Source organism: Nomascus leucogenys, chromosome 12, assembly GCF_006542625.1.
Source record: "Nomascus leucogenys isolate Asia chromosome 12, Asia_NLE_v1, whole genome shotgun sequence".
NCBI lineage: Eukaryota > Metazoa > Chordata > Mammalia > Primates > Hylobatidae > Nomascus > Nomascus leucogenys.
In genome coordinates, this window is record NC_044392.1 from 81474949 (window position 1) to 81496239 (window position 21291).

The window sequence follows — 21291 nt, forward strand, 5'->3', positions numbered from 1 at the left end:
CTTGGACTATCATCTTGCATATCGTTCAGACCCTTGTGCCATCTTTTATTCCTTATAATTCTAGCATCTTCAATCTCCCCCTACTAATATGTTCAGGGTACCCTTAGGCGCTTTACCACAGCTTCTTCACCTTAACTTAGCTTCTTTCTACCCTTCCATTCGCTGCCTCTCCCAACCCATCACACACACTTATTTCCTCTTCACCTACCATATGTAAAGCATTGTCTGTTAGCTACCTCCACTCCCTCCCTTTCCATTTCTCCCATTTCAGAGGTTGTGCCTTCTACTTTAATAAGTTGCTCTCTACAAAGTATCCAATGACTTCCTGATTATAAAAACCAATAGCCCTGTCTCGTTCCTCATCTTTCTAAATTTTTTTTCTGATTTTTCACAGACAGGGTCTTGCTCTTTCACTTAGGCCTGAGTGCAGTGGTATTACCATGGCTTAATGCAGCCTCTAACTCCTGAGTTCAAGCTCCTGAGTTCAACCTCAGCCTCCTGAGTAGCTGGAATTACAGGCATAAGCCACCACACCTGGTTCAGTCCTCATTCTTCTTGACCAATTTGCAACATCTGGCACTGAAGATCACCACCCTCTTTTTAAAATGTTCTATCGCCTTGGCTTTTCTTATTATACTTTCCTGATTCTCTAATTTTTTTAAATCAATTCTCGGTATCTTTCAAAAGCTAATCTACCTATTCTTTATCTCCCAGGGTATCTTTCATCTTCTTCTCATTCTATATGAACTCTATCAATGTCCAAGGCTTCTACCACTTTAATTCAGTACTGTCAATTCTCAAAACTACAGCCCTAGTACAGATTTATATGTCTAAATCCAGACCTATAGATACAAAAGCCTACTAGAAACCTGTAACTGGATATTCTACAGACATTTCCAAAATAGAACTCATTAACTTTTTTTCCTAAATTGTCTATTTTGATTCACGATGCAATCATCCAGCAGTCACTCAAACCAGCAACCTAAAAATATCCTATATTCTTCTTTCTCATACTGCCCACTTCTAATGCATTCAAGTGGTCACTAGATCCCACTGATTCCCCAACTTTAACATCCCCATAGCTACCTACTCAGCTCCTTCATCTTCAATATCTCTTGCCCTGTCTTTTAAAGTCTCCTTGACTTGACTCTCACCTCTCAAATGCATCTTCACATGACATCAGAGTGAGCTTCCTAGAACATAGATTTTGATCATTTTCCCTGCTTAACACTGTTCAATGATATATCACAATCTTTGAGATAGCCTAGCAGCTCAAGCATTGCCTACTCTGTGAAGCCTTCTTTGGGCCCATCAGAGTTTATTAACCACCGCCACCTTCATCCCACCCTACCACACCTACCTCTTATTTCTATATTATACTTCTTATTCCAAAATACTGAAATTATTTGTTAACATACTTGTCAATATTATTAGACAGTGAGCTCTTTAGGATAGGTATCATGTGTTATGTATCACCGAATCTCCCAGAGACTAGCACAGTACCTGGCATGTAAAAGCAATTTCATGATTGTTTAATAAATGAACACCCATCTTCTTACTCTACCCTTCTACCTAAACATTCCTTCCTCTGCCTTTCTACCTTTCTTGGATCAGAATCATAAACTTCCTCTGCTTTCACTGTTATCTCAAGATGGAAGTCTCCCATATTAGTATCTCTTTACCAGACCTCTCTTTTGAGCCCAATATCTGAATATCCAACTGTGGTGTTCCTCCATACACATTTCATTACCATGTGATATTACTTAAAAATACTAAATGAATATAATAAATGAATGTAATAAACTCACTATTATTTCTATATCAAATCCATTCAAAGAACCTTCCGAGAGGCAGAGGCAAGCCCCTCTCAGAGTAGCAGACTGACGGAGACCAGTTGAAAGCTACATAATCTATCTTCATTTTCATTGAAGTGATAAAAATGAATTTCTTTCTTCTACTTCTTTAGTGCCAATCTCTGTTAACACATTCCATCCTTCTCTATATTTTGTTCCTTCTCCTCTCTCTACTCTTTTCCCTCTTTGGATAAAAAAGTTTCTCCTGATAATAAAAGGGTTGGTGAACATCATCCTTAACTAACATTTACAAATTGTTTACTTAAATGATTTTATAAGATCATAAAAATTACTCTCTGTCTCAACCATAAACATATTTTAATTATTCCTACCTTTATTGTTGGAATATAGACAGTAATACAAAACACTGAATTTGCACAATTGCCTTTTACCTTTTCCAGTTTTTCAGCCACTTTTTTTTTGTATTGTTGGAAAGCTTTACTCAGCTCTTCGGCATTATATAGTGCTTCATTCCTTTGTTGTTCAGCTCTAAAATTTAAAAAGAGATAATGAATAAAAACGAAGAATGCTCTGCATTTGAACAGTTAAGTTGCAAAGTAATCTTTAATTATAAGGAATAATTGGAGAGAAACAAATTTCTCTGTACTAAAAAGGAGTATTAGGCTTAAAGTACAAAATGAAGAGTGTAGATCATACTACAAAAATTTTCTCACTCTATCAATATGAAAAATGAAATATAACACAAAACAATTATAAACATAAATGTTGAAATATATATAAATTCTTATGTGTTGGCAATTTTTTTTTCCCTATCTGGAAAAGACAGATTAGGGAAATAGCCTGAGGCTGGATGATAAATTTTCAAAGGTTAGGTATTATAGAATCAGTCTATTGTCTAGAATATTAAATATACTCAGTAAATTCTGTGACCTTTGCAAAGGTCAAATAAATTTCAAACAGTTATTTCAAAAAATGGTAACTTCTATTGATACCAGATATAAAAATCTACATAACAAAAACCACAACCACCACCAACCACTGTTTAAGCCCAACCTTGTTGCCTCATCTCTTAGTTCCTTATGCTTCTTGCAATGAAATGAAAATTTGGGGCACAATACATTGAGAATATTTGGTTAATATCACTCTCACACCTAAAAATATTTTAATATTTAAACCTATTCCCATCATATTCTTTCTAATGTAAGTGAGGTTAGTGACCCTCCTCTTATCCAGGGTGAATTACTCTATTTATAGTCTAGATCTTAACTCTTAACCCTTCAGAAATACACTCTAGCTTCTGTACTTTCATTCTCTCTGTTGGTTATTTTGCCACAAGTATAAACAAGTTCAAGTAAAAGTACTCCTAACTTTCTGAGTCTATGCGGCTAAGTATGTCTATTTGACTCCAAAGTTTCAGATAAAGTAAAGTAAGGACAACAAAGGATTTCTCTGAAAATCTGTAGGAATATAATCAATGCCTGAGTGTGCACAGGTACTGTTCAGAGCAAAGGATACCTGTACTTCTCACTTAAACAAACAAAAACCTTCCCACATATTGTGCTTTCCTCTATCATCCTTCAAGCCAGACTTATCCAGTTTACACTTATCTACTCTTCCTCACTTCCAATTTGTAAAAAGTAATGACATATTTCAGCCACACCAAAAAGTGTGGATAAATATTACCATGTACTCCCAATCACGTTTTAATGAATCTTCACTCTTTGTCTGAAAAGGCTACAGAAGACAAACAAAATATTACAAATAAAGTTGAGGTCCTTATGTGTCCCTTCCAAATCCCATTCCCCTGACTTCTTCCAATAGAGGTAACCCTATCCTGATTTTGGTGTTTTTTATTTTGTACATTCATGTTAACCTACATCCACAAATCGTATACATCACAGTTCATCTATTCTGAGAGACACATTGTTTACACTTTTTGTTGCGTGTGTGGGGTCTTGCTATTTTGCCCGGGCTGGTCTTGAATTCCTGGCCTCAAGTAATACTCCCACTTTGGCCTCCCCAAGTGCTTGGATTACTGGAGGGAGTCACTGTGTCCAGCCTGTTCTCGCCTTTTTTTTTTTTTTATAATCTCCTATAGTCTTACCATGTTTTCACATTTTTAACATCTCTAAAATTGTTATGTGCTGGGTGTGGTGGTTCACGCCTGTATTCCAAACACTTTAGAAGGCTGAGCCAGGAGGATTGCTTGAAGCCAGATGTTAGAGACCAGCCTGGGAAACATAGTGAGATCGTCTCTACAAAAAGTTAACTGGGCATGGTGGTGCACACCTGTAGTCCCAGCTACACTAGAGGCTGAGGCAGAAGGATCCCTTGAGTGCAGGGGTTTGAGGCTACAGTGAGCCATGATCGCAACACTGCATTCTAGCCTGGGTGACAGAGCAAGACCCTATCTCTAAAAACAAATAAAATAAAATAAGACAGTTCCAGGTGGGGGTCTGTAAAGTGCAGCAGCCACGGCCAGCTACCTCATGCTCAACAACAGCACCTAGATGCTCATCCTGGGGCTGGGCACCTGCAAGTCCCCCTTGGGCCAGGTAACTGAAGCTGTGGAGGTGGCAACTGACATCGGGTACTGCTGCATTGACTGTGTCCACATGTACCAGAACGCAAATGAGGTGGGGGTAGCCATTCAGAGGAGCTACCCACTGTGGGTCTCCTCCGAGCTGTTCTGTCGCTCAACAGATCTTCTCTTGCTCACCCTCCACTTGTTTGCGTACCTCATTCTTCCTGGATGCAAGACAAGAACTCAGGACCCACTGAATGGTGGGGCTTAAAATGCTGTAACACAAATGGCTGAAACACGCCCCTTGCTCACTACGTTTGCAGGCAACAAGAAGAAAAGACAAGAGAAGGAGAGAAGAGCTACAGCCCTTCGGGGGAGCCCAGACCTATGAGCTTCCCAAGCCAGGGCTGTGACACCCTCTTTAGGGCTCTGTGGTTCCTGGTGTCTCCAAGCTTCCAGCACCACCACGTTCCCTGGTGTCAGCCACAGAAGCTGCTTATGCTATGCCTGGTCCAGCCACAGCCTCGCAGGGAGCTGGCGCTCGTGCTGGTGCCTGGAGCTGCCCACACCACCACAGCCGGCATGCCTGGCTATGCATAGTGGCCGGACTCTATGGTCGTTCACACACCCCTTGCCATTCTGCACCTAGCTCACCCTTGGCAGGTGTGGAATCCAGGGTGGTAGCACAAGCCAAGCACAGCCTGCCAGGCTGAATGGGCGGAATGAGCCCAGTGGGCCAGAGTAAAACTCGGGCAAAGGTACCACTGGCCACAGAGGTTTCTGGCTGGTGAAGTAACACCCCAAGGATCCCAAAACAGCATATTGTGCCCCTCCTACTTCTAGAAATCTGTAAGTATAAAAATTTCTTCCTTCATGTCAGTCATGTGTCTGTATCTTACCATACCTGATTAAAACAAACCCCAAATACATTTTAAAACACGCATTAAAGCCAGGCACAGTGGCTCATGCCTATAATACTTGCACTTTAGGAGGCCAAGGCAAGAGGACCACTTGAACCCAGGAGTTCAAGACCAGCCTGGGCAACACAGCGAGACACCATGTGTAAAAAAAATTTAAAAATTAGTCGGGTGTGGTGGGGCAAGCCTGTAGTCCTAACTATCTGGGAGGCTGAGGTGGGAGGATCACTTGAGCCCAGGAGTTGGGAGCTACTGTGAGCCATGATCACAGCATTGCACTCCAGCCTGGGTAACAAAGCAATACTCTATCTCTTTAAAAAAAAATTAAGACTATACATATCTTCTGTGGATTTTTTCTTATAGTTTTTCTTATTTGATTTTAATTTTTTATTGAGTAAAGTACAGAAATCCTAAATGAGAGAATTTTTTAATAATGTGTATACTTACTTAACTACTAACCCAATCAAATAGAGAACACTTCCAGCACCCCTGTGTACCTTCCCAGTGAATATTCTTTACCCCAAAAAGGTAAGTACCATTTGTACTTTTAACAACATATGTTAATTTTGCCTATCCTTGATTTGCTATGGAATTATACAGTATTCTACTGTGTCTGGCTTCTGCTGAGCATTACATGTGTGATAATAACCCATGTAGTTACATAGTTGCAGTTGCTCTTTTTTACTGATGTGTATAATTATGTGAACATACCACAGTTTATAGATTACACTGTTGATGAACATTTAGCAATTATGAATAAAATTACTTTAACATTCTTGTACATGTCTTTTAATACAGGGACTAAGTTTTGTTGAAATGAATGCTGGATCATAAGGCAGCCTTATGTTTACCTTTAGCAGCTACTGACAAACAGTTTTCCAAAGTGGTTCTACCAATTTACACTTCCATTAGAAATGCAGAAGAGTGGGCCGGGCGCGGTGGCTCACGCCTGTAATCCCAGCACTCTGGGAGGCCGTGGCGGGCAGATCACGAGGTCAGGAGATTGAGACCATCCTGGCTAACACAGAGAAACCCCATCTCTACTAAAAATACAAAAAATTAGCCAGGCCTGGTGGCAGGCACCTGTAGTACCAGCTTCTAGGGAGGCTGAGGCAGGAGAATGGCGTGAACCTGGGAGGCAGAGCTTGCAGTGAACTGAGATCGCGCCACTGCACTCCAGCCTGGGCAACAGAGCAAGACTCCGTCTCAAAAAAAAAAAAAAAAAGAAATGCAGGAGAGTTTCAATTCCATATCCTTGCCATAACTTGTTTTTGAGAGTCTTTTCCATTTTAGTCATCATGGGCTGTAGTGGGCCTGATGTTTCCTTTCCTTTTGTCACTATTGTTTTGACTAGTTATTTGTGGGCAGATTTTTAATTACTGATTTGATATCCCTAATAGCTATATATACACACACACATATATATGTACACACACACACACACACACATATACATTATATATATATTCAGGTTTTCCATTTATTTTTAAGTTAGTTTTGTTAAATTATATTTTGCTGAGAATTTTATTTAGTCTAAGTTTTCAATGTATCATCTTTAAAATGATTCAGTTATTGGCCTTATTTCTTATATATTTCTTATTGCTTACCGATTTATAGCTAAATCTATAATTTGGGAGTCCCTCGTCAATCCCAACACTTGTGCCTTTTCTCCTTTATTAATCTTGTCTGATGCCCATTTTCTTGTTCATTGTGAAAATAACCACATTTAGGTTTTGGTAATCCTTTATATTGTTTCATTGTTTTGTATTCATCCATTTCATCCTTATCTTTATTATTTCCTTACTTCTATTTTCTTTTGATGTTCATTCTTTCTTCTGATGTCCTCCTTTTCCTGACCACACAATTGGCTATTTCAGTTAATTTTCAGTCATGATATAATACATGTATATAAGGTTAAATTTTTTCCTCTAAGAGTGTCTTTAGGTACAGCCTACAAGCAGTGTTGTGCAATTTTTTTTATATCACTCAGTTCTAAAGGTTTTCTAATTTATTCAATGGTCAATGAACACCAGTAGGTCAATGAACACCAGTAAGCCTGGTTTTACATTTCCAAACATACAGGATTTCAAGGAGTTATATTCTAACTTAACTGAACTGTGGTTGGAGAAGATAATACATACGACATCAATCTTTTGGAATTTGTTCAAATTCATGCTTTCTGGCATAGTGAGGTAACAGATTACATCTGCCTGAAAGAATGTCAATTTCAAACTGTTGACTACAGGGTTCCATATACACATCCATTAGATCAAGAATATTAATTGTCTTATTCAACACTTCAAGCCTTTATTTTTTGTTACTTAATTTAACAATTCCTGATAAATGTATAAAGAATTTTCCCCATATGACTACAGATTTGCTCTTTTCTCCTTGAAATTGTGTTATTTTTCTTATGTATTTTGGGACTAAATTATTAGATACATATAAGTTTAGAGTCTTTATATCTTGCTGGTTTAGAGTATTTATATCTTCTTGGTTAAGTGTTACTTAAACATTATATGAGTCATTTTAATGTTGGTAATGCTTGTTGCACTGAAGTCTATTCTGTGTGATCCTAATATAGTAATATCAACTTTGCTTTGGTGAGTATTTATCTGAAACACTTCTTTCCATTCTTTTTTTTTCTTTTTTGAGACAGAGTCTTACTCTGTCACTCAGGCTGGAGTGCAGTGGCACAATCTCAGCTCACTGTAATCTCTGCCTCCTAGGCTCAAGCAATCCCTTTCACCTTAACCTCCCAAGTAGCTGGGACTCCAGGCGTGTGCCACCACACCTGGCTAATTTTTATATTTTTTGTAGAGATGGGGTTTCGCCATGTTGCCCGGGCTGGTCCTGAACTCATGAGCTCAAGTGATCCACCTATCTCAGCCCCACAAAGTGCTAGAATTACAGGTGTTAGCCACCGCACCCAGTCTGCTTTCAATTTTTCTGTGTCCTTATGTTTTAGGTGATCTCTTACAAACAGCATAAAGCTAAACAATCTCTCCCTTTCTTTACACTGGCTTTTTAATCCATTATGATTAATCTTCTCCACCCAAAAAATAGTCCTTGCAAAAGTTCTGATCTTTCAATCTCAGAATGTGTCTTAGTCTATTTGTGCTGCTAGAACAAATATCATAGTCTGGGTAGTTTATAAAAAACAGAAATGTATTTTTCACATTTCTGGAGGCTGGGAAGTCCAAGATCAAGGCACTGGCAGTTTGGTAGGGCCTAATCTCTCTGCTTCCAAGATGATGCCTTAAATGCTACATCCTCCAAGGAGGAGGAATACTATCTTCTGACATGACAGAAAGGAAAAAAGGGACAAACTCCCTCTGTCAAGCCCTCTTATAATGGCATTAATCCATTCATGAAAGCAGAGCCCTTGTGACCTAAGTACCTCCTAAATGCCCCACCTCCCAACAGTGTTGCGTTGGGATTAAGTTTCTAATACAAAAAATTGGGGGGACACATTCAAACCATAGCAGAAAGTCAATATTCATTTTAGTTCTTCAAAAAGCTCCAAGAGTCTTCATGTCATACCTCTACCTAAAAATCTCAATTGGCTATTTATGCTCTCCAGGTTAAAATACAAATCCTTTGGTATAACACACAAAGCCATTTACAGTCCGGATCCAGCCTGTCTTTCTTGTCTCATCTCCCACTACACCTATTTACTTATAAGAACATAAAATTACTTAAGAGTTCTTCAGCAATGATACCCTTTAATACTTCTATACCTTTGCACATGCTGCCCAGAATGTGTCTGTCCCCCACTTACTCACTCTGTGAAGCCAAAGTCAATACTTAGCCAGGCTCAGTGGCCCACGCCTGTAATTCCAGCACTTTGGGAGGCCGAGGAGGGTGGATCACTTGAGGTCAGGAGTTTGAGACCAGCCTGGCCAACACGGTGAAACCCAGTCTCTACTAAAAATAGAATAATTAGCTGGGCATGGTAGTGCATGCCTGTAATCCCAGCTACTCGGGAAGTTGAGAAAGGAGAATTGCTTGAACCCAGGGGGCGGAGGCTGCAGTGAGCCAAGATCACACCACTGTACTCCAGCCTGCGAGACAGAGTAAGACTCCATCTCAAACAACAACAACAACAGCAAAGTCAATACTCTAACCTAAAAGTCACCTCTTATCTAAGTTCTATAGAGGAAACTAGTAGCTCTTCCTCCTTATTTTTTCTTGGCAGCTATATTGTGAATGTGGTCTTCATGTATTATTATAAATAACCATGTGCAAAGCTTATCTGAGTAAGTGAAGTGTGAATTCTAGAGTATTTAACCACAAAGTTTATAAAATAGCTACAAATTGTTAGTATTTATTAAGAGGTACCTTACATTTCCTTTTTTCATTTACTCTTCATATCTATCCATATCAAGATAATATCATCTTTATTTAACAGATGAAAAAAACCTGAGATTTCAAACGGTTATATCATTTGGCCAAGGTAACAAAGCCAATGAGAGGTAAAATCTAAAAATTTTCTGACTAACTCCAAAACCTAAGCATTTTCTATTTGCAATATTGCTTAGTACACATTGTGACTTTATACTGTATAAGAACTGCTATAATCCTATTTTATTATAAAATCTTATTAGTTTAAACTCAAAAAATTTAAATCTTTATCAGTTTAAAAGTGAACTGGCATTCAGAGTTAATGGTTCCTTAGACAGATCTACTTAAAAGACTTGATCTCAAGATATAATTTATACAAAATAGGTATTTTTGTACTACTTATATATTTCTAAAGGAAGATCCAACCACACATTCACATGCATTGAGTTTCTTTCTCTATCTATGAGGCAAAATTTTCTTTTAAAGAGTTCATTCAACATTTTATTTAGTTTTATTAGAGGTAATATTAATTTACAGGCTTTTTCCCTGTTAGTATTTTAAACTCAGTGTACTGGTTTCAAATAGGCCATAGAACTTAATTTCAGAAATAAGTATCATTAAACTGATAATCATTATTAGTTTTGTAGAAATTAAGCCCAATCCAGAATGCTAATAACATAAATTCCACATATAAACATTTTCATGGAAAATTTTAAAAAATTAATAGATAAAAAAGAACATTAAGTTATTTTATTGCCAAATCTCTGAAATTTTTTCACTTCAAAAATTAACTAGAATTTTAAATAGGTAATATATCTTTTTATTCCCCTTCAAAAAAATGTATTTGCTTTAAAAACACATACCTTTTTCCTTGTTTGGTTTGTTCAAGTAAGCCCATCTTTAATTTTATACATTCCTCTTTGGACTCCTGCAAACTCTGTTCCTTTTCAATTACCATTTTCTGGCTCTGTTCCAGCTTATTTTCTGCCTCTCTATAAAATAAAGGATACTTTGTTTAAGACTACTAAAGAGATTATCCCAGGTATGCAAGAATAATTTAATATTAGGAATTATATTTGTTTAAATCAATGAGTTAAGAGAAACAATATACAAAAAGAGATAGAGAAAAAGGCATATTCATCACTTGTTAATTAAGAGTTTTTTAAAGAATAAAAGAATACTTCCACCAGATGATAAATATATCTGAAGTAATAACTCACATCATATTTTATAGTCAGATACCAGAAGCATTCCTGCATAGTTCAGAAACTAAATAAGGATGACTGTTATCACCCCCACATCCAACAACTTTTCTGACAGTTCTACCCACTGCAAAAAGCAAATATGAAAAGGTAATAAGAAGTATAAATGCTGAAAAGGAAAGACAACATTTCTTTTCTTTCTTTCTTTTTCCTATTCTTTGACTCAGAAACAAAATTTTTTTTATTTGCTGATAATACCATTAGCTACCAATTACAAAATAATTATATTATACAAAAGTCGGTAACCTTCCCATACACTAGCAATGAACAAAGTAGGAACAATTCACAATTGCCAAAAATATAAAATACCTACAAATAAATTTAAAATAATATATGTATTACAAAGAAAATTACAAAACTCTGATGGACATAAAAGACAACTTTAGTGTGCAGCATAATCATTTGCAGAACTTGTGGAACACCTCCCAACTTGGTTCAGTATGCCAGAGATAAGACCTGAGAATCTGCACTTCTAACAAGTTCCCAGGTGATGCTACTACTGCTGGTCCTTTAACTATACTTTCAGAATCACTCAGAGTAATATGTTATTTAATATGCATATATTTCCAATTTTATTCAAAGCAGAAGAGAATAAATTATAAACTGCCTGATGGCAAGGCATGGCAGCTCATGCCTGTAATCCCAACACTTTGGAAGGCCGAGGCAGGATGACTGCTTGAGGCCAGCAGTTTGAGACCAGCCTGGCCAACATAGTGAGACCCTGTCTCTACAAAAATAAAAATAAAAAGCTTAGCTGGGCACAGTGCTGCGTGCCTGCAGTCCCACCTACTTGGGAGGCTGAGGCAGAAGGATCACTTGAGCCCCGGAGGCTGAGGCTGCAGTGAGCCATACTGTACCACTGCACTCCAGCCTAGGTGACACAGTGAGACCCTGTCTGTAAAAATAATAAAAGTGTCTGACTCCTTTACATTTTATTTCTTGAACTCCCTTTGAAACACTGAGTATATACTGCTAAGTAGGTGAAGAAATGAACTAATTCATATTTGATAAAAGCATGTAAATAGGCATCTCACCTTAGTCTTTTTTAGCCCCTATATACTGCATGCAACCTACAGCCAGGAGGAGTTATGATTGACTAAAAATAGATTCAACAAGTTCTAAGACAGCTGAACACCATTAGGTTACTGTAAATTTATTGAGTGCGGGGAACAAGATTTAACAAGATATAACAAAATGTAAAAGTAGAAAATAAAACTTTGAGAGCTATAAAAAGTATATTTACCTCAAAACTTTATCTTGAGCTGAAACCTCTGCTTCCAAATTTATAATCTGTTCTTCTAAGATTGGGACACTGGCTGCCTGCTGTTGAGCAGACTCAAGCATAGCAACCTAAAACATAAAAACAACTTTTATAGTACTTTCAGAAAATAAATTAACCTACTTGGTCCTTATTTTTTTTCCTGTCAGATGAGGGTGTTCAATAGGGCTCCCAAATCATTGGTCAGATGCAAAGCTTCCCATCTATTCCTTTGATCAACATTTACATGGGCATATCATCATTATAAGCCAGCCTTAGCATGTAAGCTCCTGGCATTACCTTCAATTTATAACTGAAGAGTTATTCAGGGGAGAAAATAGAATCTCTATTGATAAGCATCTAGCAAGATTAATTTTACATAAATTAGAAAATTAAATATAAAATATCAAACTATAAATAATTAGAAAATATTTATTGAATTTTTATGATTTAAAAACCTAATTATAGAATACATGCTTACTAGGAAGAATCTAAATACAGAAAAGCATAATAACCCTACAATCTGTATTATAAAGAGCGCAAATACTAAGGAGGGTGGGAACCCACAGTATAAATGGTATAGAAGAGAGTATCAATAAGATAACTATCACTGAAAAATAAGTTTAGAACATGAAGGCACAAGGTACTGTAGAGAGCAGAAGTGAGGACCCAATGAAAAACCAGGGATACAGTTCAAAGTATCTGCAAGTAACAGTCATCCTCTTTTTCCCACTCCCAGAACACCAATAGCAAGGTGCTGGCATACTAGGAAAGAGGCAGAAAGTTTATTATCAGAAGAAACTGAACAGAAGAAGCTTGAGACTGTGGGACACTAAGAGTAATGAGCAGGAATGAAGTACAGCTTAACAAGGGAATTAATATAAACCGGTTAGCCCCACCTTACTACCCAATTTCATTTTGGGTTATCCCACAGGTGAGAAACTAAAGGATTCTTTGCTGGAGAAACTCAATTGCTCCAAAAAAAAAAAAAAAAAAAATCTCTTTCCATGCTGATAGCACTCCCGCAAACATGGTGAACATTCCTAAAACCTGCGGGATTTTCTGTAAGAAGTGTGGCAAGCACCAACCCCAGAAAGTGACACAGTACAAGAAGGGCAAGGATTCTCTGTATGCCCAGAGAAAGTGTCGATGTGACAGGAAGCAGAGTGGTTATGGTGGGCAGACTAAGTAGATTTTCCTGAAAAAGGCTGAAACTACAAAGAAGATTGTGCTAAGGCTTGAGTGCATTGAGCCCAACTGCAGATCTAAGAGAATGCTGAGTATTAAAAGATGCAAGCATTCTCAACTGGGAGGAGATAAGAGCAGAAAGAGCCAAGTGACCCAGTTCTAAGTGTTATCTTTTGTTTTATTATGAAGACAATAAAATCTTGAGTTTATGTTAAAAAAAAAAAAAAAGGAAAAGAAAAACATCTCATACTGATACTGTTTGGGGGCTGGCAGGTGTTTCCCTACAAAAGAACCACCTCCCTAACTATCACCCAGAAACAAAGTCCACTGGACAACAAACCACCAATCTGCATTTAAATGCCTTTCTCTTAAATATGAATAGCTAAAATATTAACATCTGAAAAAATCTTCTTTTTTTTTTGAGATGGAGTCTCACTCTGTCACCAGGCTGGAGTGCAGTGGTGTGATCTCGGCTCACTGCAACCTCCGCCTCCGGGTTCAAGCAATTCTCCTGCCTCAGCCTCCCGAGTAGCTGGGACTACAGGCACACACCACCACACCCAGCTAATTTTTGTATTTTTAGTAGAGACGGGGTTTCACCATGTTGGCCAGGATGGTCTCGATCTCTTAACCTTGTGATCTGCCCACCTTAGATTCCCAAAGTTCTGGAATTACAGGCGTGAGCCACCGTGCCCGGCCCAAAAGCTTCTAACATAAAAGTCAGAGGCCTAAACAAAAGAAAAAGGAAAGTAAAGCAAACATGAAAAAAAAAAATCATTAAATCTTCAGAGTGCTAAGAGAGAATACGACATTAGTATGTTATGAAATACAAAACAATCGGAACAAAAAAAACTTTAGAAACCGAAAAAAGTATGACAGCCAAAATAAAAGATTCAATAGAAGTGCAAAAAATAATGTTGAGAATACCTCCTAAATAAAAATCACAGGGCCAGGCACGGTGGCTCAATCCTGTCATCCCAGCACTTTGGGAGGTAGGTGGATCGCTTGAGTCCAGGAGTTCAAAATCAGCCTGGGCAACATGGCAAAACTCCATCTCTACAAAAAGACAATACAAAAACTAGCCAGGCATGGTGGCATGTGCCTGTAGTCCCAGCTACTTGGGTGGTTAAGGTGGGAGGATCACTTGTGCCCAGGAGGTCAAGGTTGCACTGAGCTGTGATTGCACCATTGCACTTCAGCCTGGGCAACAGAGCAAGACCTTGTCTCAAAAAAAAAAAACAAAAAAAAACAAAAAAACAAGGCTAACATTCAAAAGACAGGTAATAACAAATGTTTGCATGAATGTGGAGAAAAGGGAATCTCCATATGCTGTTGGTGGGAATGGAAATTAGTACAACCATTATGGAGAACAGTTTGGAGGTTCCTCAAAAAACTAAAAATACAGCTACCATATGATCCAGAAATTCCACTGCTGGGCATATACCCAAAAGAAAGGAAATCGGTATATTGAACAGGTATCTGCACTTCCATGTTTGTTGCAGCACTGTTCAATAGCCAAGATTTAGAAGCAACCTAAGTGTTCATCACAGATGAATGGATAATGAAAATGTAGTACTTACACAATGGAGTACTATTCATCCATAAAGAAGAATGACAATCAGTCATTTGCAACAACATGGATGGAACTACAGATCATTATGTTAAGTAAAATAAGTCAGGACAGAAAGACAAATATCATATGTTCTTACTTATTTGTGGGATCTAAAAATCAAAACAATTGAACTCATGGACACAGAGAGTAAAAGGATGGTTACCAGAGGCCGGGAAGGGCAGTTGTCGGGGTGGGGAGAGGTGGGGATGGTTAATGGGTACAAGAAATAGAAAGAATGAATAAGAACTACTACTATTTTATAGCACAACAGGGTGACTATAGTCAATAATAATAACTTAATTGTACATTTAAAAATAACTGAAAGAGTATAACTGGATTGTTTATAACACAAAGGATAAATGCCTGAGGGGATGGATATCCATTCTCCATGATGTGATTATTATGCTGCATGATTGTATCAAAAAATCTAATGTACTCCAAAAATATATACGCCTACTATGTACCCACAAAAATTAAAAATAAAAATTAAGAAACAGAAAAATTTCCAGAACCAAAGGATACAAGTTTCCAGCCCGAAAGGGCTCTCAAATACCCAATATGAGTAATAAAGGCCTATTCAAAGACATCTTGTTGTGCAGTTTTAAAACACCAGAATAGGAAGATCCTAAAAACTACCATCTAGCATAAAGTGAAAAACAAACAAATGGGGGGAAAAAAGAGATTACATGCTAAAAAGTAATACACAATGGCAACAGACTTTTCAAAGTGGCACTGGAAGATAGAAGGGAGGAATGCCCTAAAAATTCTGACATTAAATAATTTTCAAACTGGAATTTAATCATGAGTGAAGAAGAAATTAAGACATTTTCAGGCAGGCAAGGACGTAACTGGAAAATATGCTCCAAATACAGGAAGAATAAACTAGGAAATAACAAAAAATGGAATTCAGGAAACAGTAGATCTAACCTAGAAGAACACCAAGAGAAGTCCCAGGGTAGCAGTTGGACAGCAGGTGTAAAGGGCAAAAAGCTCAGAAAGAGCAGGATGCCAGGCTCCAGAAGAGTAAGTACAATCATTGCTAGAGGTAAGTTATGAATATATTGATTGATTTCTGCAAAAGAGTCTCAATAGTGGGCATATATGTAACATCAAAAGCTCATTACGTGGCCTGAAATAGGTGGCTTCCCTAAAAAATATTTCAACAACTTTGAAAATGCTGAGCTGAGAAATACAATACTAGTATCTCACTTCCTCGCATAACCACTGGTATGTTTATATCCTAAAAAGAAAGGTTCAAAAGGCTATTAGTTCATAGTTATTAAATTATCTTTATGTCTCTTTTCTTACTTTAAATCACTAAGCAATCATGACTTTAAAAAGAGAGATTATCTATAGTTGAAGAAAAATTTTAAAAATAAGCAGAAAAAACGAACAGACAAATCACAAAGAAATCTAAATGGCAAACAAATATACTGAAAAGGTACATTTTGTAAGAAATCAAGAAAAACAGCATTTTTCCCTCAAAGTGACCAAGAAAAGATGAGGAACCAAATGTAAATGCTTGAAAAACATTATTTCCCTAAAATTTGGTCATTCTGCCTCTGGAAATCTACCCTACAAATAATCTCAAACACCAAAGAAGTTTTATGTTCATTGCTGCATTTTGTTTTTCCTGTGCTGAAATAATCCCTAATAGCATGTTGTTTTGTTTGAAAAAACAGAAAAGAAAAATAAAATCTTCCCATAACTCTACTTAAAACTACATATAATGTATGTATACAATGCTTACAAAAGTAAATAGTGAAAGCCTCACTCCAACCTTCCAATCTCTCTCGTAATTATCAACAGTATGAAGCATAGTTTCTAACCTTAATATATCACATGTATATATATTTACATATAAACACACACACACACAGACACATGTACACTTCTTATAAAGAGGAAAACTAAGATTATTATACGTGTGTACTGCTCTGTAATGTTTTTCTGCCACTAAATATATTAGGTAATTGTTTTTGAGTGCTGACTACACATAGACACTGTTTTAAGTGACTACATATATTATATCATTTAAACCTTATAAATTTAAACCTTATAAATTATATCATTTAGACCTTATACAAGTCAAACAACTTTGCATCTTAGTACTAGTATATTTGCCTCATTTTTTAAAAAAAGTTTTTGTTGCAATCTATCTTATGGGTATACCATAATTTACTATGTCTCCATTATTAGACATTTTGGTTTCTTCTAATTTTTTGTGTAATACCAATCATTTAGTAAAAAAATAGGAAACCACTGAAATACGGGAATTACTAACTAAATTATGACATAATCACATGAAATATAATGCTACCATAAAAAATGTTCAATGGAAAAGCTATGTAAATGCATCAGAAAATGCACAGACTATATATAAAGTAAAAAACAGAAAACACCAAAACTACTTAAAACAGTCTGGATTCAACTACATATTAAACTGGTAAAGTGGTTTCTAGGTGGACACTCTGGGTGATCTTTCTTCCTCTTTTTGCTACTTTTAAAATTTTCAACAATGACAATGTGTTATTTTAAAAGGGAAGATAAGTAAGTTATACTTCCTTTATATAAAAAATAAAACCACACAAATTGGTAATCTTAACACCTTAAGAAGCTGACTTATCTAAATGCAAAAACTGTAAAGTTCCCTTCAATCATTTTCAGATATAATTCATACAATATTGATTTTGTAACATGTTGATATGATAGTATTATTATGAAAATTACTTCCCATAACACATTAAGGCAATGTGGCAATACAAGGAATATTTTTCCAATTATAAATCTTAAAATAACAACTATTTTCTGTGGGCAAACTTATTTCAAGATACATACTTTTGCTCTTGACTGTGTTAATTCAAAGCGAATGGATTCAAATTTAGTCATTAAGGAATGATTCTGTGTGACCAAACAAGCATTCTGTTGCCTAAGTTTATTTAGTTTCTCTTGCAGGCTTTTAATCTCCTGATCCACAGGGGAAGAAGATGAAAACATCTGAAAGAATGAAAAAGAACAAATATATTTTCAATTATTTCAATTAAGGGTTACACGTAATTAATGGAAAATTATGAGCAATTATTAATAAAATGACTAAGCAGCTCAGAAAATGAGTTAAAATACTTAGTGAGTATTGACAAGGATATGCGGAACAATCAATACTCTCTCCTCCACTGCTGGTGGAAGTACATACAAGTATAACCTGGAAAACAGTGGTGCACTTTGGGAAACTGGCTGGTATTATCCAGCAAAGTTGAATATGCTAAGAACCAATAATATCATCCCTAGACATAAACCTGATAAAAACTTTTGTACTTTTGCATGTGCAGATATAAAACTATTCATAGCTACATTGTCCACAAGAGATAGTAAACAGGAAGAACCCAAATGTCCACCAACAATAAAATGGATAATAGGTAAAATATTATTTTATCTGTATACATATTTTTATTATATTCTTTTTATACATATTTTACAATACATTTAATTTTCATGAGGATTGTGATTTTCAAAACATTTCTTTTAATTAACTTTATTTTGAGTGATTTATTTATGCAATTCAAAATTCAAAACTATATAAAAGAAAAAGTATACACAGAAGTCTTTTCCCATCTTTAACAGGTGGGTAACCACTTCTATAAGTTTCTTGTTTAGTCTTCTAGTGATTCCACATGCATACATAAGCAATACAAATTATCCACTTCCCTCCTCTCCTTATGCAAAAACTAGCACATTAAATATAACATTCTGCACCTTGCATTTTTTTTTACTTGAACAATATATACTGGCAATCTCCCTATAATAAATACATTGACAAACTCCTTTTTTCTTCTCAACTGCATAGTTTCCATTGTATGAATAAATCATTAGTTTATTCAACTAACCCTCTATTACTGGATACTTGAACTATTTCTAATCTTTTGATATGATAAACAATGCCTAATTTCATATCCTGCAGGTGTGTCTACAGTATCGTTTTCCAGAAATGGGAGTTCTAAGGTAAATGGATTTGTAATTTTGGTAAATATTGCCAAATGCATCTCAGTTGGGGTTATATCACTGTGCATTCCCACTAGGCAATGTACCCGTACCCAATATCACCAATAAAATAACATCTCAAACATCTGAATGTTTAATAATTCTATAGGTAAGAACTAGGTAAGGTACTTAGGTATAGTTTCATTTTGAATTTATCTTATTATGAGTGAAACTGGACACCTTTTCATTAGTTTGGATATCACTTTTATTTCTTTTTCCATTCATGTCTTTTGCCTATTGGGTTACTGATCTTTTTGTTCTCAATTTCTAGGAGATCTTTACACACTAGATTAGCCTTTTGTCTTTGATAGGCATTACCATTATTGTTTTCCCGATTAAGGCACATATACAATAAGAATGATCAGCAATTTGAATGAGGATAGAGATCAAATTTCTTAGAATTACATACCATGTAAACATGGAATTTGAATTTGTTTCTAAAAAGTAGATTCCGACAGCTTCATTAAGCAGATTCCTTATAAAAAGGAAAGCTCTTAATGGTTGGCTTTCTGAAGTGGAAAGAGCAAATACATATCCAAAAAGATTATGTGCAACCATATCTGTGTATATACATGTAGGGAGTCGGGGGAACAAAGAATAGGAAGAGAGTGTAAAAGGAGATAAAAGCGTTGAGTGAGGAAGAGGGATAAATGCAGGGAGATAAATATATGATAGAATAAGAAAAAGGAACAGAGTTTCAGACCAAGCAAAGATCTCTAACATCATTGACAAAATAGATAATGAAAAGAGAATAGTGCCATACTATCCAAAGTACCTGATCCAGGCTTTAAATTGTGGGTATACTTTAACTACTTAATAAACGATTGATTACCTATTGTGTATAAGATGTAGTGTTAAAATCAAGGGCATTATAATTTACTTAAGAAGACATTTAACTGCAAAAAGGTAATAAATATGTAAGTTTAAAAGTAGAGTAATACACCAAGATAACTACTTTCTTGTTAGAACATAAAAAGAACAATTATATTTAAATTCTTGAGTACCATAGTAAAAGATTATGGAAACCATGAATAAGGTATTTAAAGAAAAACTGAAAAAAAATTTATTTAAGTAGACAGGCCTAAAACCAAAACTTCCTTTAACTAGATAGGTCTAAAAACAATAACCTTATCTCTTGGCTTTTTTTGAAAATCAGTGCTGCTACCAGATATTTTACAGATGTTTTCATTAGGTGAATAATTCAAAAGTCCAGGGTGGCTAGGCTGAACATCCAAAATTAGCTTTTCAGACCTTGAAGGATTAGGGGCATAATCAGAATTTTCACCTGGACTAACACTAGAGAAAAAAGAAAAAACATATTTCAGTTCTTGGATAGTTTATTCACTACAAATTGCTATACATTAAATAAGAAAATAGAAAACCTGAAATGCTGCTAAGTAGATTCACAGTTATGAACATAAGGCAATGTTTCCACTAAATTTTAAATAAATCATAATTACTTTTAAACTAGCAAACTGTATTTCTAGAGCCTCTACGCTAAGATTACTTAAGATTCAAAAAAATCATAAAAAATTAGTAAAGCCCAAATATATATTTTATACTGAGTTCTAATACACTGAAAGTATTTTTAATATGCAAAGAGGCTTCTCTAATATTCCTATTTTTCCCTAAACTGAAAGTTATATTAAAAAGTATAAGAAAATTATTGCTTATTCCAGAGTCACGTTAGAAACAATACATCATAATGAAATCCACACATTTTATATTGATATATTTAAGGCACAGTGAATTCTATATGTGATTTTACTTACTTACCTGGATAACTCTTCCCCTAAACTCTGCAAACTCCATTCTGTTATCTTCAGTTCATGTCTTAAGGAAGCAATATTTGCAAGCAAACTTTCCTCTTCATTGTCTTTATTATAGCAATCTGATGAACTAGATTCCATTTCTTAAAAAAAAATGAATTTCTTGTACCTTGTCTGAAAGATTCTGTAGTTTCAGTCAAAATACTCACATGAATAGAATTCACCTCATTAGTTTTCTATTTCAAATGTTGTGAAATTTTTTATGGCGGTTTAAAACAAAACAAAAAATCAATAATAATGAATTTATCTGTACTGTAAAGCCACAAAGGAGTTCAATACAATTTCAATGAATGAATTTTTCATTTTAGCCAGGGTCTAGTTACTATAGTTCCCCTTTTCTAAGCATACCTGATCTTCCTAACAATTGTTAAGCATTTTCATTCCACGTTAAGGAAACTAAGAATCAGACATTAAATAACTTGCTCAAAGTCATACAAACTGTAAATGGTGAAATCAAGATTTGAATCCAAGTCATTAGGATGCAAAGACCATTAAATTATGTCGC

General features: G+C 35.8%; 1 protein-coding gene and 1 pseudogene across 3 annotated transcripts in view; one reads left to right on the forward strand and one right to left on the reverse strand.

The window, feature by feature from the left end:
• The window catches only part of CCDC18 (coiled-coil domain containing 18), a 100602-nt gene that overhangs the window by 77070 nt on the left and 2241 nt on the right, over window positions 1–21291 (reverse strand). For all 3 annotated transcript variants that reach the window (XM_012500463.2, XM_003260057.2, XM_030825037.1), the window contains 6 exons: window positions 20734–20869; window positions 20085–20253; window positions 17758–17916; window positions 12105–12211; window positions 10463–10591; window positions 2246–2342 (listed from right to left, as the gene is read on the reverse strand). In XM_012500463.2, coding sequence (XP_012355917.1) covers window positions 2246–2342; window positions 10463–10591; window positions 12105–12211; window positions 17758–17916; window positions 20085–20253; window positions 20734–20867 — 795 coding nt within the window. In that variant the 5' untranslated portion in view covers window positions 20868–20869. Of the gene's footprint in view, window positions 1–2245; window positions 2343–10462; window positions 10592–12104; window positions 12212–17757; window positions 17917–20084; window positions 20254–20733; window positions 20870–21291 lie in introns of those variants that run through there.
• Window positions 13150–13470, forward strand: LOC101175791 (annotated as a pseudogene).